Source organism: Mercenaria mercenaria, chromosome 2, assembly GCF_021730395.1.
Source record: "Mercenaria mercenaria strain notata chromosome 2, MADL_Memer_1, whole genome shotgun sequence".
NCBI classification, from domain to species: Eukaryota; Metazoa; Mollusca; class Bivalvia; order Venerida; family Veneridae; genus Mercenaria; species Mercenaria mercenaria.
In genome coordinates, this window is record NC_069362.1 from 116,992,116 (window position 1) to 117,008,666 (window position 16,551).

A 16,551-nucleotide genomic window follows, 5' to 3' on the forward strand; every position below is an offset into this window, starting at 1 on the left:
CTTTAATCACCACTGAATGAATTTTGATGAAACTTGGCTTAGATAATTTTTCGGTGGTCATCTATCAATGTTACTGAAACGGTTCCACTTGGTTGCACATAGAGGCAGCCAGAGTTTAAATAGAATAAATCTTCAAACGACATCTCCTAAATCGCTGGTCCGATTCTATGATAAATTCCCACATATGGTCCTTATGTGACCTTCCACTTTGATTGTTAAAATTATTCCTATTCGTCAAAACATGACCACCAGAGGGCATGGTCACTTTTCCTACATGTATATAATGAAAACAACTTTTTTGTGTGAAAAATGCTGGCCTAATTATGTATATAGTTCAGTTCAGTTTATTAGGCAAATCGGCAAAAATATTGCCTTTGGCCATCTAACAAAGTGTAAAGAGAATATGGACAAGACATACAGTACAATGACAATACAAAAACAAAATGAAACACAAACATGCATGCTTTACGAAACAGGCATGCTATCTAGGGTACGAGATCTTTTTACAAAAGCAGTTTTCACATAATTTGTACAACATACGCTTACTATTTGTTGACATCGCATATATAAATTTATTCAGATTTGGCCATGATATTGGCCCAAGATACTTTCGGCGAATTTCAGAATAAAGTGTGCAACATAACAAGAAGTGATAATCAGATTCAACATTATTTTGATTACAATATTTGCAAATACGATTTTCTCTATCAATACCACTGTATCTATTTAGTTCAATTTCAAGATGGTGTGAACTTAACCTAAAACATGTAAGTTGCTTACGCAAACTATCATTTGTAACAATGTCTAGATAAGGCTCATAACAAAATGAAGTTTTATATTTTACATAATATTCTAATTTAGACATTTCATTAGTACATGAAGACCAATTATATAGTAGAATCTTAAAATTAATTCTTGTATATTTATCTCACCTGATAACGAAATGCTCAAGGTGAGCTATTGCGATCACACTGTGTCCGTCGTGTTTGCATCCGTGTTCAACAATTTCTTCGAACGACATCTTCTCCAAGACCACTGAATGGATTTTTATGAAACTGTACACAAATGATTTTGAGTGGCCCTTTCTCATAGTTGTTAAACTGGTTCCCGTTCGTTGAACACTAAAGTCAATATGGTTATAATTAGCATTTCACCTATCAAATATTTAAACATTTTCTCCAAAGCGATAATAGCTAGAACCTTGATATTTGACTTGTCATATCAGGGTTTGACTCTCTAGCGTAAGTGTTCAAATTATTGAGTGTGAAATGTATATATACTTCTCTTAATTCATAACATCTTAGGCATTGATATTTGACATGTAATATCAGGGTTTGACACTCTACCATAAATGTCCAAATTTTCGCCCTAGGGACAAAATAGCTGTACCCCTGGATGTGACATGTAAATACTAGGCTTATATATAAGAAAATTCAAAAGTCGTTGAAAAAAGGCGATAACTTTCTTATTTCTGAAAGAAACACCCATTTTCCTAGTTAGAACAGTTTCTACCCGATAATTGCGGTTTCGATTAAGTTGTTTTCGAAATTTTGGAGTGAAAATGTTAACTGTTGAATAATCATGGTTAAAATAGATTTAGGTTTATTGGAGTTTTGAAGATAATTTTATATGAAAACCCTGCTTATACAAATGTACCACAAGCATAATATTATGTTATTTGAGTAAAACAAGAATGTGTCGTATTCAAATATTTTTTCCCGCATTTTGATTTTATTGTGTAAAGTGATTATTACTGTGAACTAACCGCACATAACATTTTGCGGTAAAACATATTAAAACGTTTTTTTACAACTAACTGACCATGAAACTAAAAAAAAAAATGGAAAACTAAAATTTCATAACAAGCAAATGCATATAAAATTTTAAGAATTCAAAAATAATAAAGTTCAAGAACATAAAGAGAGTAACACAAACACGCTCGTTCCTCCTTAGGCCTAAAAAAATTCTTTGTTTCTGGTAACATGCTCAAAAAAATTAGGGTAGGTAGGTCGGATTTTTTTTTTTTTTTTTTTTGATTTTTTTTTTTTATTAAGGGAGACTTTTCGGAAATTATTTTTGTGTCAAAAAATGAATACAAATAGGGGGGTTATGCCTTTAGAGCATCAGTAAGTTGATTTCTAACATCACTGACCATGTTTAAAGCATGAAAAGTGCAGTTTTACAACTTTTTGTCAAAAAGTTGAAAAAATTATTCTCAAAGGCCATGAAAACATTTAGGGTCGGGCCAAAAATTTAGGGTAGGTCGGGATACCGGAAACAAACAATTTTTTTACGCCTCCTTACAAAACAAAGAGAAGTTCAGCCGATTATTTAAAAAAGTGTGCATTTTCAATAACATCAAGAAGCTGCATGTATTTAGACTTTACCAAACAGATTTACATAGCTCCGCAAGTTGCAGGCAGGGCCAGGGAAGAGCAAATATTATCAAATATTTCTCGCTTGTTTTAGAGTCCAATACGTAACGAGTTAATTAGAAAAAACTGAAATCCACTGGTCACTCAACAACAAAGTCTTATTATGAGCTAGTTAGTCATACATAGGAATTATTATGCTCTACGCCGGAGATATTACGTTTTATCTTTCTACTAATCGCTCTGTTGGGGATATTCCATACATCACAGTGGCTGTTCTTAACCATGGAAAAAATATGTTTAAACATCTAGATTCTTATGAAAATGAGTTTAAATCTGAATGAAATAGTTAGCAAGGTAACTCATAAGTACTTTGTCAGTATACATCATAAAGGAAGTTGTGACGGTTCGGATTACAACAGTTATATTTTCCAAAAGAAAATCAATTGTATTCATGGTTTTTATTTTATAATGTGTATATTTTACAGCAACTGAGTTTGGTGATGGAGTGTACTTTGCGATACATGCTTGGTATTCATGTCAATACTCTAAACCAGACGCACAGGGAATAAGAATGGTGTACCTTTGCAAAGTTCTGGCTATACTAAAGGAGAACAAGGAATGAGAGTACCACACTTGAAACCAAGTGGCGGACCAAATGCGCCATATGACTCTGTTACAAATGATATGATTACCCCGCAAATCTTTGTCATATTTCACGACACACAGGCATGTCCGGAATATCTTGTTTATTTCAAAGAGTAGAAAACATTATTCGGTGTAATAATTTGACAGTTCATCGAAATAGAAAATGCATCTTCAAATTTTTACTACCTTTACTAACGTATGTATGTAAATGTGTGTGCGAGAGGGTTTGTTATGCAGAATAGGCCAATGGAGGTAATGTGTCACGACTTAAATGTTACTACATGTCAAAACTGACAAATACATATCATACCATGAAAATTATTATTCCACAAAGCCACCTTTACCAAACTGTAGATTGTAAGGCAGAGTTGTTATATCTACATAGCATTTGATGCACATGCGAAGAATAAAGCTATTCACCGTACTGTTTATCCACTGGATAAGGTTTTGAGCAAGTCAGTCATGTGTTGATTAATATACAAATACATATTCACTCACACATAATACCTCTCTCCTGCACACACTTAATATTGTATGCACTGGCTAATCAATTCAAATAGTTATAGTTCAAATGCATGTTCTTAGATGAATCTATACAGTTGACGTATACTAAAAATTGCGGCTGATCTTGTGTTCCATACGGCGGAACATACCTCTATTGGCTTCGATTGTTTACATACATTACGTTGTTATATGAAAAACGTGCACAGACCGGACGCTGTCATTTGAAAGCGAGTATTGTAGAGCATTTGCTAGTTCAATATTCACTGCTGGCGATTTTATCTTTACAAAACATTATGCACCACTAGAGCAGTAAACCAATGTGAAAAAAACAGCAATAATTTCTGATAATAACGATTGAATTGTGGTTATGCACTTTTACGCATGTCCGCCTCTGTCTACTTTTTAACTGTCTAATATATTTAGTATCAAGATGGTAACTAAATATCCACAGTTTATTCCTTAAATAAAATTTAACTTGATGTGCAGACGCAGACATAAAAAAATGTCAAATAGGAATCCCTTTAAAGTACTAAATACAAATCCGTAAAAGTGATGTGCATATAGAAAAAAAATGAAATAAGATACCAACATGTCTGCACACATATCGCATTAGTGCAGATGTCATAAATCATGATGAGGTTGACATTGTTACATTTTTTATTTTCTTCTTTAAGGTAATTCTGGACATTTGGATCTGAATTTTTAGCTCACCTGAGCAAGTGAGTTTTTCTGATCTCTCGATGTCCGGCGTCTGTCGTCTATCTGTCTGTCGTCTGTCTGTCCGTCAACATTTAGTTTGTGTATGCGATAGAGGCTGTATTCTTCAACTGATCTTCATTAAATTTGGTCAGAATGATTACCTTGATAAAATCTGGGCCGAGTTGAAAAATGGGTCATCTGGGGTCAAAAACTAGGACACTAGGTCAAATCAAAGAAAAACCATTGTGTATGCGATAGAGGCTGTATTTTTCAATTAATCTTCATGAATTTTGGTTAGAATGATTGCCTTGATCAAATCTAGGTCAAGTTCGACTATGGGTCATCTGAAGTCAAAAAGTAGGTCATTAGGTCAAATCAAAGAAAAACTTTGTGTATGCGATAGAGGCTATATTTTTCAACTGATCTTTATAAAATTAAGTCAGAATGATTGCCTTGATGAAATCTAGGTCAGGTTTGAATATGGGTCATCTTGGGTCAAAAAGTAGGTCACTAGATCAAATCAAAGAAAAACTTTGTGTATGCGATAGAGGCTATATTTTTCAACTGATCTTCAAGAAATTTGGTCAGAATAATTGCCTTGGTGAAAGTTATATCAGTTTTGAATATGGGTTATCTGGGATTAAAAAGTAGGTCACTAGGTCAAATCAAAGGAAAAACTTGTGTATGCGATAGAGGCTGTTTTTTTAATTGATCTTCCTGAAAATAAGTCAGAATGATTGCCTTGATGAAATCTAGGTAGAATTTGAATATGCGTCATCTGGGGTCAAAAAGTAGGTCACTAGGTTAAATAAAAAAAAAACCTCGTGTATGTGATAGAGGCTGTATTTTTCAACTGATTTTCATGAAATTTTGTCAGATTATTAACCTTGATAAAATCTAGATTAAGTTTGAATATGGGTCTCCAGGGCTTAAAAACTATGTCACTAGGTCAAATCAAAGAAAAACCTTGTGTATGCGATAAAGGCTGTATTTTTCAATTGATCTTCATGAAATTTTGTCAGAATGATGGCCTTGATAAAATTTAGGTCAAGTTTGAATATGGGTTATCTGGGTTCAAAAACTAGGTCATTAGGTCAAATCAAAGAAAACCTTTGTGTATGCGATAGAGGCTGTATTTTTTAATTTATCTTCATGAAATTTGGTCAGAATGATAACCTTGATGAAATCTAGGTCAAGTTTGAATATGGATCAGCTGGGGTCAAAAACTAGGTCACTAGGTCAAATCAAAGGAAATACTTGTTTTTGCTCCAATTTTAATGATAATTGGTCAGAATACTTTTTTCATGAAATCACTAGGTCAAACATGTTTACACTGTTATGGTGTAATATGGTGTGTTTCTCAGGTGAGCGACCTAGGGCCATCTTGGTCCTCTTGTTTCTACAATGTGGAATTTGATTAAACTTCAGAATATGTGGTGAAATAAAATGTATGGCTCCGTGAGCTTATGTTTGAGATATTTGAATATTTCACGCTAATTCTAAGATACTTTTTTAATTATTTAACGTGCCATATATTTTTAGCCCACCATCATCAGATGGTGGGCTATTCAAATCACCCTGCGTCCGTGGTCCGTCGTCCTTCCGTCAGTCCTTCCGTCCGTCCTTCCGTCCGTTAACAATTTCTCGTTATCGCATCTCCTCAGAAACTACTGGGGGGATTTTGACCAAACTTTGTCAAAATGATGTATTTGTACCCTAGTTGTGTCCCCCTGAAAATCAGACTGGTTCAACAATTTTTGAGTGAGTTATGGCCCTTTATTTATTTTCATAATTTACACAGATTGATATAGGGAAAAACTTTGAAAATCTTCTTGTTCAAAACCACAGGGCCTAGGGCTTTGATATTTGGTATGAAGTATCATCTAGTGGTCCTCTACCTAGATTGCTCAAATTATTTCCCTGGGGTCAAATATGGCACCACCCTGAGGGTCACACGGTTTACATAGACTTATATAGGGAAAAACTTTGAAAATCTTCTTGTCCAAACTACAAAGCCTAGGGCTTTGATATTTGTAATGTAGCATCATCTTGTGGTTTTCTACCGAGTTTGTTCAAATTATCCCCCTAGGGTCAAATATGGCCCCGCCCTGGGGGTCACATGGTTTACATAGACTTATATAGGGAAAAACTTTGAAAATCTTCTTGTTCAAACCACAAAGCCTAGGGCTTTGATATTTGTAATGTAGCATCATCAAGTGGTTTTCTACCAAGTTTGTTAAAATTATTCCCCTAGGGTCAAATATGGCCCCTCCCCGGGGGTCACATGGTTCATATAGACTTATATAGGGAAAAACTTCTTTTTGTCGATAACCTACAACATTCAAATTTGGACCACATATATAGTTTTGAGAAGCAAGATGAACCTTGACATGAGTTGACCTTGATCTTGACCTAGTGACCTACTTCCACATTTCTGTAGCTACAGCCTTCAAATTTGGACTGCATGCATAGGTTTGTGTCCCGAAACAAACTTTGACCTCGACATTGACCTAGTGACCTACTTTCACATTTTTGAAGGTATAGGCTTCAAATTTGGACCACGTGCGTAGTTTTGTGTTCCGGAATGAAATTTGACCTTGATTTTGACCTAGTGACCTACTTTCACATTTCTCAAGCTACAGCCTTCAAATTTGGACCGCATGCATAGTTTTGTGTACCGAAATGAACTTTGATCTTGAGATTGACCTAGTGACCTACTTCCACATTTCTGAAGCTACAGGCTTCAAATTTGGACCACATGCATATTTTTGTGTTCTGAATTGAAATTTGACATTGATTTTTACCTAGTACCTACTTTCACATTTCTCAAGCTACAGCCTCCAAATTTGAAGCACATGCATAGTTTTGTGTACCAAAATGAACTTTGACCTTGAAATTGATCTAGTGACCTACTTTAACATTTCTCAAGCTACAGCTTTCAAATCTGAAACACATGCATGGACCACATGCACAGTGTTCTGTACCGAAATGTAATTTGACCCTGATTTTGACCTTGAGCTAATCTTGAAATTTGGAACATTCAAAAATGGCTCAATGGTGGGCGCCAAGATCACTCTGTGATCTCTTGTAATATCATATTATAACTTTAGAAATATAGTAACAGTGCCATTCTAATAAATTTACTCACAAGTTTGGATTAATTCATAGAATCATTTTCATTTCCATACGCCGAATCCAGGCTTTATTCTAAGTTTTTCGAATAAATTACGCTATACTATCACTTCCAGTTTACCAAACGTGCAGAACTACCTTAAATAGAAGAATGAGTTAATCAAAAACAAATACGATTTTAAAAACATAGTTAAGCAGTTTTCAATGCCTTTTACAGTGATATTTAGTGAGCCTTCTATGTTTGAAGCTGCATAATGGTAGTTAAGTCGGAAAAATCGGGTCTGTCTGCTATATTTGAAGCTACATAATAGCAATCAATTTTGCAAAATGTGTATTTACATTTGAATGACTTTGGAAATACAATGACAATGCACCATGGTATTGTTACATTTATGTATAGGCACAAGGTACCAAATATTTTGAGGTCCCTATACGATTGAAGAGATAAGAGGTTTGTAATACCTCTTAATAGAAAAAGGAGGCTATTGTTTGTTCCAGTAAAGGACTGAAATATCTTTCACGAGTGAATATTAGTTGCATAGCCAAGAGTAAAAATGTAAGGTATAGTATTCATGACTGGAAGCTATTTTGGTCTTTCATGTAAAATAAACAAATTTTCTTTTTATTTCATGTATTAACTAATTCAAACCAATTTAAAGTTTCTTACAAGTGGAAAATATATTTGATATTTTTACCGCGGAAATACCAGCTATAATTTTTGCAAGATATGTAATTGTCTATATTCGAGAAAATATAAAACAATAATGTCGTGGTTGTAGTATATATACACCCAAATGTTATTTCAGACAAAACTTGGTGAAAAATGATGTATTTGGTCATGATTCTTTTAAAATAATAATGAAAATACTGATAATACCACAGTTCAGATTTAGAATAGAATAGCCAGCCACGACAGTGCCGTTATTCATGACATTATAAAAATTCCGCTCGCGGTCCCAAAAAGACGTACATGGGTTTTTTATTGTCAACCTATATTTTCGGTTAGTATACATGTCGCATTGTGGAACAATTATTTTCGATTTGCACTTATTTTCGATTTACACTAACACTCTTAAATACACTTTAAAAACGCAACATTTACAGAGCTCCGAGTTACTCACTTTTGATTAAAAGTTTATATGAACGTTGCATCATATATGACACATATTTGACAAATATAACATGCTATTTGCATATTAAACGAAACTATAAAAATGAAAGTCACACTGTGACAAAATAATCATTGGTTATTTCTACTTGTGTTATAAAATGATGTGCCTTGAGATGGAGAAGTCAACATTATCCTTATCTATACATTTATAGAAACACTGTTTATAAGTGCGACTGTTAATAGAGAAGGAATTTTCATGATTATTATTATTAACTCATATATTGCATCAAATTTATCACAGACCGGAAATCGCGATAAAAGCCTTACGTTATTTACTCCGTTTTCATGTATATATAAACGATTTCAAAATTAAACATAAGAAATCATACGATACAGGTTTCATTATGTTTACTTTGTTTTCAAGCCTATTGCTTCCAATATTCAAATTAACATGTTTGCGGAATATAAAAATGTGTTGCCTTTTTAAAGCGGTCTAGTACACTTCAAAACGTGATCGTACAGGTTAAACTGCAAAGTCTTGTCTCTGATTCTGAAATATTTATAGTGAGGTTCTGTCATGTTATTTTCATTTTTACCACAAACCCATTATACGTTTGATATTCCGAATGCTTACAAAAGCATGTACGCGAGTCTCTGGCACGAATCCAATCCATTTTTGCTTACTAATTAATCAGGCATTCTGAAATTTCCAATGCATATATTTAATTAACATTTTTTAAATTAACTTTTTTGGAACAGTAATTTTCATTAATTTATCTTGAAATTAAATAACTATAATTCTTTGAAAACAATCGAAAGAAACTTTTGAATATTTTAGAGATTTCTTTTTAATTTCGATAATTGTTTTGGAAATGGTAATGGTATTTTCCGGTGTAAATTATCGTAGAATTTCGATCAACTGCAGTGTTGTTTCACTTTGCTGCTTGACTCGTATAAAGTCTCTGCCCTGTCAATTTTTCTACAATCAGACATTGCCATACGATATACAGGTTCCGACATCATTTAACATTAAGTTCAGTAGGGTTTGGTGAAGGTTACAATGCCACCTCCCTGTTCAATTTTGTATCAACGTTTGTAAGACTTTAAAATGTTTCATGCAAGGAATGCAGCGAAGACTTGCAATAATGCGTTTGAAAGCCAGGTTAGGTGTGTGATAAATTACACTCGTGAAATTTTGAATGACTACAATATGTATAAATTACAAATAACGTCAGCGCGTTTCTTGAAATTCATCGATCGTAGGTGCAAAACAACCTGTTACTTGCTATTGAAAAAGCTATTTTCATTTTACATATACAGATCAAATAACATGTAAATTGAGTTGCTTTTGAATGTGGTTTTTTTTCACATTATTGTTGAAAAAGATATCATTATGGTGGTGGCGGCCTGAATAAAACGTTTTTACGTCACCAAAACACAAGTTTTTATGTACTAGCACGAAAATAAAAAAAAAACACTAAAAATAATAAAAAATAAATAAATAAATATATCAAAATATGAAAGAAATGATGATTTTAAATTGCGGGTCCGTTAGCGTAATATTGTCAAGACCCGGTATTAAATCATGTTTATGACGATTCAGACTGTGAAATCACCGTCAATTAAGGATAAATGGAAAAGTAGTCCATATGTATATAGGGCAAACATTTTTCCTACGGGCAGAATTTCTTTACACTTTGTGTACTGACTGAGAATCAAGTTTGAAACGGAAATATGTATCAAAAATCATAGGTACCCAAGCTTGATATTGAATTATCTGCTCATGAAAATTGGATTGTTTTAGTATTTTCTGACTTTTCTTTTTTGCCCTACAAACATATAGGCAACTGTCCCATTTAACCTTAAGCAAACGGAAAATTTGCGTGTTTACTGAATTGTAGTAAATTATTAGATTTTGCATTTGAAAATAATGAAACTAATTTTATGGTTGCATTTTTGTGTGTTGGATGTATTTTTCATTTGTTGAAAACATTTCTTATCACATGTAACAAATCGCTAAGATTGATAGCGAGAATCCAGATTACTTTTAAACACTCTATCTTAGGTATCTGATATATTTATATCTTTCTGAACATAGTTAGAGAGCGTTTAAGTGAAGTAATAATTTATTCGTAAGTGCGTGAACACAACCCTGAATTTGAAAAGATTCGTAAGTATTAGCAGAGATAATATTACCTTTGTTACCTTTGTTACACATGTGTAAAATATTCAACAGGAATGTCCGAATTTCCACATTTAAATGAAATCGAATGTTTATAAAAAATCTTTTTTTTTAATTTATACAGCACTTCTTTAGGGGAAATCAAATATATATATATTCGTAAGTATTAGCAGAGATAATATTACCTTTGTAATGTTTGTTAAACATGGTACATGGCCTTTCCAATCGGTATTACAAGAGACTATGATATACAAGTATAAAAATCATCACATATTTAAAATATCACAAAAGCTCTCATATTTCATACAATATACATCATTTATATGTTGCCCCTATTATGGGGACATGGAACCGTAACTTTTTGCTGTAAAATGCTTACTAAAATATCACATAGAGCGAAGAACAATGAATAAATAAAGAATGCATTCATCCACTGATATTTTCAGCTATTTAGTCAGCGATAAGCATTTAGCATTTATTGTTTCAACAATTAGCATTTACCATCGTCAGTTACCATTTGACAGCCAATATACGATTCAAGCATTTGGTAAAAAGCATTTTGCATTAACGATTTGCCATTTTGCATTCAGCAATTAGAAAGGCGCATCGGCCTTCCGCAGGTATATAGCATTTGGTACGTTGCATTATGAAAGGCCAGTGTACCATGGTAATGGCCAATTGATAAATGCCAAATAATGACAAATTCAACTACTTAATGCGAAATGGCATTTTTTAATGCTAAATGCGAAATACTTTATGCTCAATATTACATACATCGCATTTAATATTACATATTTGTCATTTTTGCATTACGTAATTGGCATATAGCATTAAAATATTTGCTATTTAGCATTTGGCAATTAGCATGGTGCATCGGTCTTTCATTGTTATATAATTATGTCACTCGTTTTCGAAATATTCTTCGTTAGGTATTTGGCATTTGGCATTATTATTTGGTATTCAGCAATTGACAATTTGCATGGCGCAAGGGACTTCCATAGCAAGATAAGAAACAAGATAAAACAATAAAGATGTTGTTATTGAGACACGGCTTTGGATAGGTTGAACAAATGTAGGAAACCCGTTAGATTCAATGAGGCATACGCTTTTATGTGAAACTTGGAATAGTTTACAAGTATCGTCTTTCAGCATATCAGGGTTCGATCCTTCGGTGGCAAGGCCATTTCATGTCGCATTTATCAAACATTCCCCTATTACAAAAACATATCTTGTTGCAGTTTTTACTAAAACGAATCAGACTAGACTGGGCTGGGCTAGCAAAGCCTTCATGTTTTGACAGAAGGTCAATTGTCTTTTTTAAACTTAGTATCGTGTATGAAAGTTATCGTCGACTATGTTATGATTTTTAAATTAAATTATCTGAACAATCGAAATAAGATTTCGTGTGATCGAAATAAGACATCGTGAATTCGAAATAGAATCCCGTGCATTCCAGAAAAGATATTGGTGCTCGAGATAAAATGTCATAGTGTAGTTTCGACCTAAAACAGTTTGAAGTACCGTGGCGAGTACCGCGTCGAGGCCCAAACCTTTAAATATCAAATCAATTACATTCGGAAAAACAAACATGCAGTTCAGAACAGTATGTAATTTCTAAACCCTTCCCATAGTCCACACAGCGCATACTCTGGCATGCACGCACACACCTAAATCTTATCTCAGGTAGTTATGGCCCCTGAACGTACCTTAGTTATTTCTTTCGTTATTTGCTGCTACAAATAACGGTCGGCTAGCTTTTGCGACATGTAACGTTAAAGGTGCGACATACAGCGGCAGATGATTTTGTGACATTTAACAGTGCTTGCGACATTTAGCGGTGTTGCGACATTTGACTGGGGACATTCGTATGCTATCGACAGAATTCTAGTTTTGTATGTGCAGAAGCCCCTCCAAAACCAACACAGTAACCCTCTTTAAAAGAACACGCGATAATGGACAAACGCTGTTACGATGTTTCAACGGTAACTTAATTTTCTAACAGGTCTGTGTATCAAATGCCTTACACTGAGCATAACCGTCAGCTGCCGGTAGCTTAACCCAGCATTCAAGCTCGACATTCATTTTTGTCGAGCCCGCTTGCGGAGGCGAAGACATAGTTGACCAATGTCTGTGTGTATATGCGTGCGTGCGTCCGTGCGTCCGTCCGGATTTGTTTGTCCGGACCATAACTTTGACATGCATGGAGTAATCTTGTTCATATTTGGTATGAATGTTAACCTCAGTGAGACGGAGTGTCATGCGCAAACCCCAGTTCCTATCTCAAAGGTCAAGGTCACACTTACAGGTCAAAGGTCAAATTCAAAAATGACTGTCCGGAGCATTTCATGGAGTGTCATGCGCAAGATCCTAGAATTACTTCCCTTTGTTGTTACTATAAATAGCTTATATTTGTAACTGTTTCATTACTGGTCGTAGGGAAAAAATAAGACCACTTTTCTGTAGTACAACATGCATGTTACATCCAATTTTCTACTCTCTACTGGTGCGGATTTTTGTGTGGACTTAGAATTTCTTTTTTTTTTTTTTTTTTTTTTTTTTTTTTTAAATTTACGTTCCTTTGTTGTTACTTTAAATAACTTATATTGTAACTTTTTGCAATCTCTTTTTTATTTGGCATAAATGTTTGCCTCAATGAGACAAGGAGTGTCATGTACAACTCCCAGTCCTTTTGACAGCTGGCGGGCTCGACATATGGCCGTGGGCATCTAGTTTACTATGTAAAGTTAAATTTCAACTGCCGAGCCTGGCATTCCAGCTCTATAATTTTTTTGTTCAGTCATATAAAAATTGATGCCGGTGGCCGTGCTCGGTTTTCGTTTTTCGCTATATAAATGCGATGCTGATAGCTCTCCTAGAGCCACCGTCTCTCACATTACTGAACAAATGCGGATACGGACTATTCTATATTTAAAGTTGCTCTTTAGAAATCAGTCTCAATATCTTAAATTATTTTAATTAATTACTAGTAACAACTACGTAGTCAGTGTTGCAACAAGACCGGGTAACTATATGTGGAACATTTTTCATATCACTCTCTCAGGAATGCAATATCTACATAATGTCATATTATAAATGACAAAATTTCCAACACAAAGAATTAAAACCTATGACAAAAATAACATAGATAAATTCAAATTGATAATTTTTATTTCCGTTAATTTTGCATCATTTATGAAATCATCAGGTTTTTTTTCTTGTTGTAAACATATCTAGCACTGTTTCGTGATACTTTGTAAATACATTGAAATGAAAATTAAAATGTTTAGCAAAAGCATCAGGTGCAGTGTAACTTTCTGTTATTCAGTTCCGAATTTGACAAATCTGGCCTCGATATTCAATGGAAACTGTGGAATATCAAATGAAATGGGTTTTTTTTTTTTTGTTGCTGTTGTTGTTATTTTTGTTTTGTTTTGTTTTTATTTAACGTCGCACCGACACATGATAGGTCATATGGCGACTTTCCAGCTTTAATGGTGGTGGAAGACCCCAGGTACCCCTCCGTGCATTATTTCATCACGAGCGGGCACCTGGGTAGAACCACCGACCTTCCGTAAGTCAGCTGGATGGCTTCCTCACATGAAGAATTCAAAGCCTCGACTGAGGTTCGAACCAACATCGATGAGGGGCAAATAATTTGAAGTCAGCGACCTTAACCACTCGGCCACGGAGGCCCCTCAAATGAAATTTATGCTTGACACTTTCTTTTTATGTCTTGCGTTGCTTTTGATATGTTTCAGTAAAATCCAGATCAGTTAAAATTTTCGAAGCTTTTGGGTTAATAATAAATTTTGTTTTGGATACCTTAGTTCACTAGCATAATGTATAAGAATGTTGTTACTGCTATGTGTATTGTTTTACAACATATTCACTATAAACACAACAACATATTATGTTTTATCAATGCATAACAAATATATAACCAGATTTCAAATTGACATGAATGATGAAATGATGAGTTTTACCATTATATTTTTAGAACAATTTGATCAAAAGTTATTAAAGAAGTTAATAATACATTTATTTTTCTTTTCAGAGAATTATAACAAACGTTATGTAATTATTATTTATAGTTTTTATTGTATTTGTATTTCGTACCATTTATTTGATCTTGCCTGTGTAATATTTTTCCTTTTTTGCAACCAATGATAATAATCTTCATAGAGTTTGTTGCAGTGATTCGGGCACATGGCTATATATACATTCTCTGCAGATACCGGCTTAAAAGTCATTTTGCCTATCCAAATCAGTTTTGATTTGGAAATTTCAGGCTTGTTGTCTTGTCAGCATGATGTCCCATTAAGAATCAGATAATGTGTATTTATGGCACTGGCCATCTGATAAGCTTGGAACCTGGTACATGTGCGCATTAATGTTTAAAAGCAACTAGTTAAGCCTCATAAGCGAATACTCAATAGATTTTGTATACGCGTATTAAAAGTACACCATTTACTATATCCCTCACACGATCAAGAGAACTTGAAAGCGACATTTTATGATAACTGTTTTCAAGATTTCAAGATTTTATTTCAACTTATCTATGGTGGCCTCTAAATATAGACGATTATGTACAAGAAAATGTAACACCTGATTTCATTGGTCAGTGGATTTGGTGCAGTCTGGTATTTAGTATGATCCTAGGGTCATACTAATTCAATTGTCTTAAAGCTAAATAATATGTCTTTAAGTTTATTCAATTTAGTACGACCCAGGGTCATACTAACTGGAATATGTCCGACCCTGGGTCGTACTAAAGATGGCTGCTGTAATTGAGGGTCATACTAAATCGGAATTGTCTTAAAGCTTATTAGAATATGTCCGACCCAGGGTCATACTAATTGGAACATGTCCGACCCAGGGTCGTACTAAAGATGGCTGCTGTAATTGATGGTCATACTAATTCGGAGTTTTCTTAAAGCTAATTGGAATATGTCCGACCCATGGTCATACTAATTGGAATATGTCCGACCCAGGGTCGTACTAATCCGAATTGTTTTAAAGCTAAATAGATTTATCTTAATTCAGGGTCGTACTAATTCGATTTAGTATCATACTAATTGAAATTGTCTTTTCCTGGGTCGTACTAAAGAGAATTCCTATAGTTTTTTTCCTTTCATAGAATTTTTTTAATTCACATATATGATAGGAAAATTTGTGCTGAAAACAATGAACAAATAAAAATAATGGGTCACCAGGCTTGTTTTTGTGAAAAATTGTTTTGAAAACACCCAATTTTGAAAAACCTGTTTCATAGAATTTTTTCTTGTTTTTCTTGTGTATGAATAATTGTATTGTGAGCATAAGAATGGCTAAAAATGTATGGGTCACTAGGCTAAATTTTATGTTAAGACCGCTTGAATACAACACCTGTTCGGACGAAAAATGGCGCGACCCTGACCAAATTGATTACAATGTATATCTGCTAGAAGTTAAAAAATGTTTTAAAAATTCTTAATACTTTCTATAACTGAATACTAAATAATCTGAAAGGTGATATTGTCTTATCAGTACTAAGTCTTACATTATATGGACGGCACTTTCTTTGTACTAAAATGCGATGTATAAACACAGCCACAAAAATGGCAAGATACCTGTCAGGCAGGGTACTTGTCAATGCACCTGTCAATATTTTGCCCCCCCGGGGGGAGGGAGGGGGGGGGCGGGCATACACGGGACATTAGACAGAAGACCATTTCCGACAGGCGGGAATTTGACAAACAATATTGTCTACGGGTCCCGGGAATTAGACTTTGGCCGCCTTTTACATCCCGGGACTCGGGAATATCGACAGCGTATTATCAAAACGGGAGTAACCTCGTCTGAAGACCGAAAGACGACGGCGAAATGACAGTGGCTAGAGAACCGGGATCGGTTCCCTAGACAGC

General features: G+C 34.3%; 2 protein-coding genes across 2 annotated transcripts in view; both read left to right on the top strand.

The window, feature by feature from the left end:
- LOC123565062 (uncharacterized) overlaps positions 1 to 15,857 on the top strand; it is a 151,520-nt gene extending 135,663 nt beyond the window's left edge. The window contains exon 21 of the mRNA XM_045359068.2: positions 2,861 to 15,857. Coding sequence (XP_045215003.2) covers positions 2,861 to 2,997 — 137 coding nt within the window. The 3' untranslated portion in view covers positions 2,998 to 15,857. The remainder of the gene's footprint in view (positions 1 to 2,860) is intronic.
- Positions 1 to 16,551, top strand: part of LOC123563018 (uncharacterized) — a 181,009-nt gene that overhangs the window by 154,605 nt on the left and 9,853 nt on the right. The window lies entirely within an intron of this gene.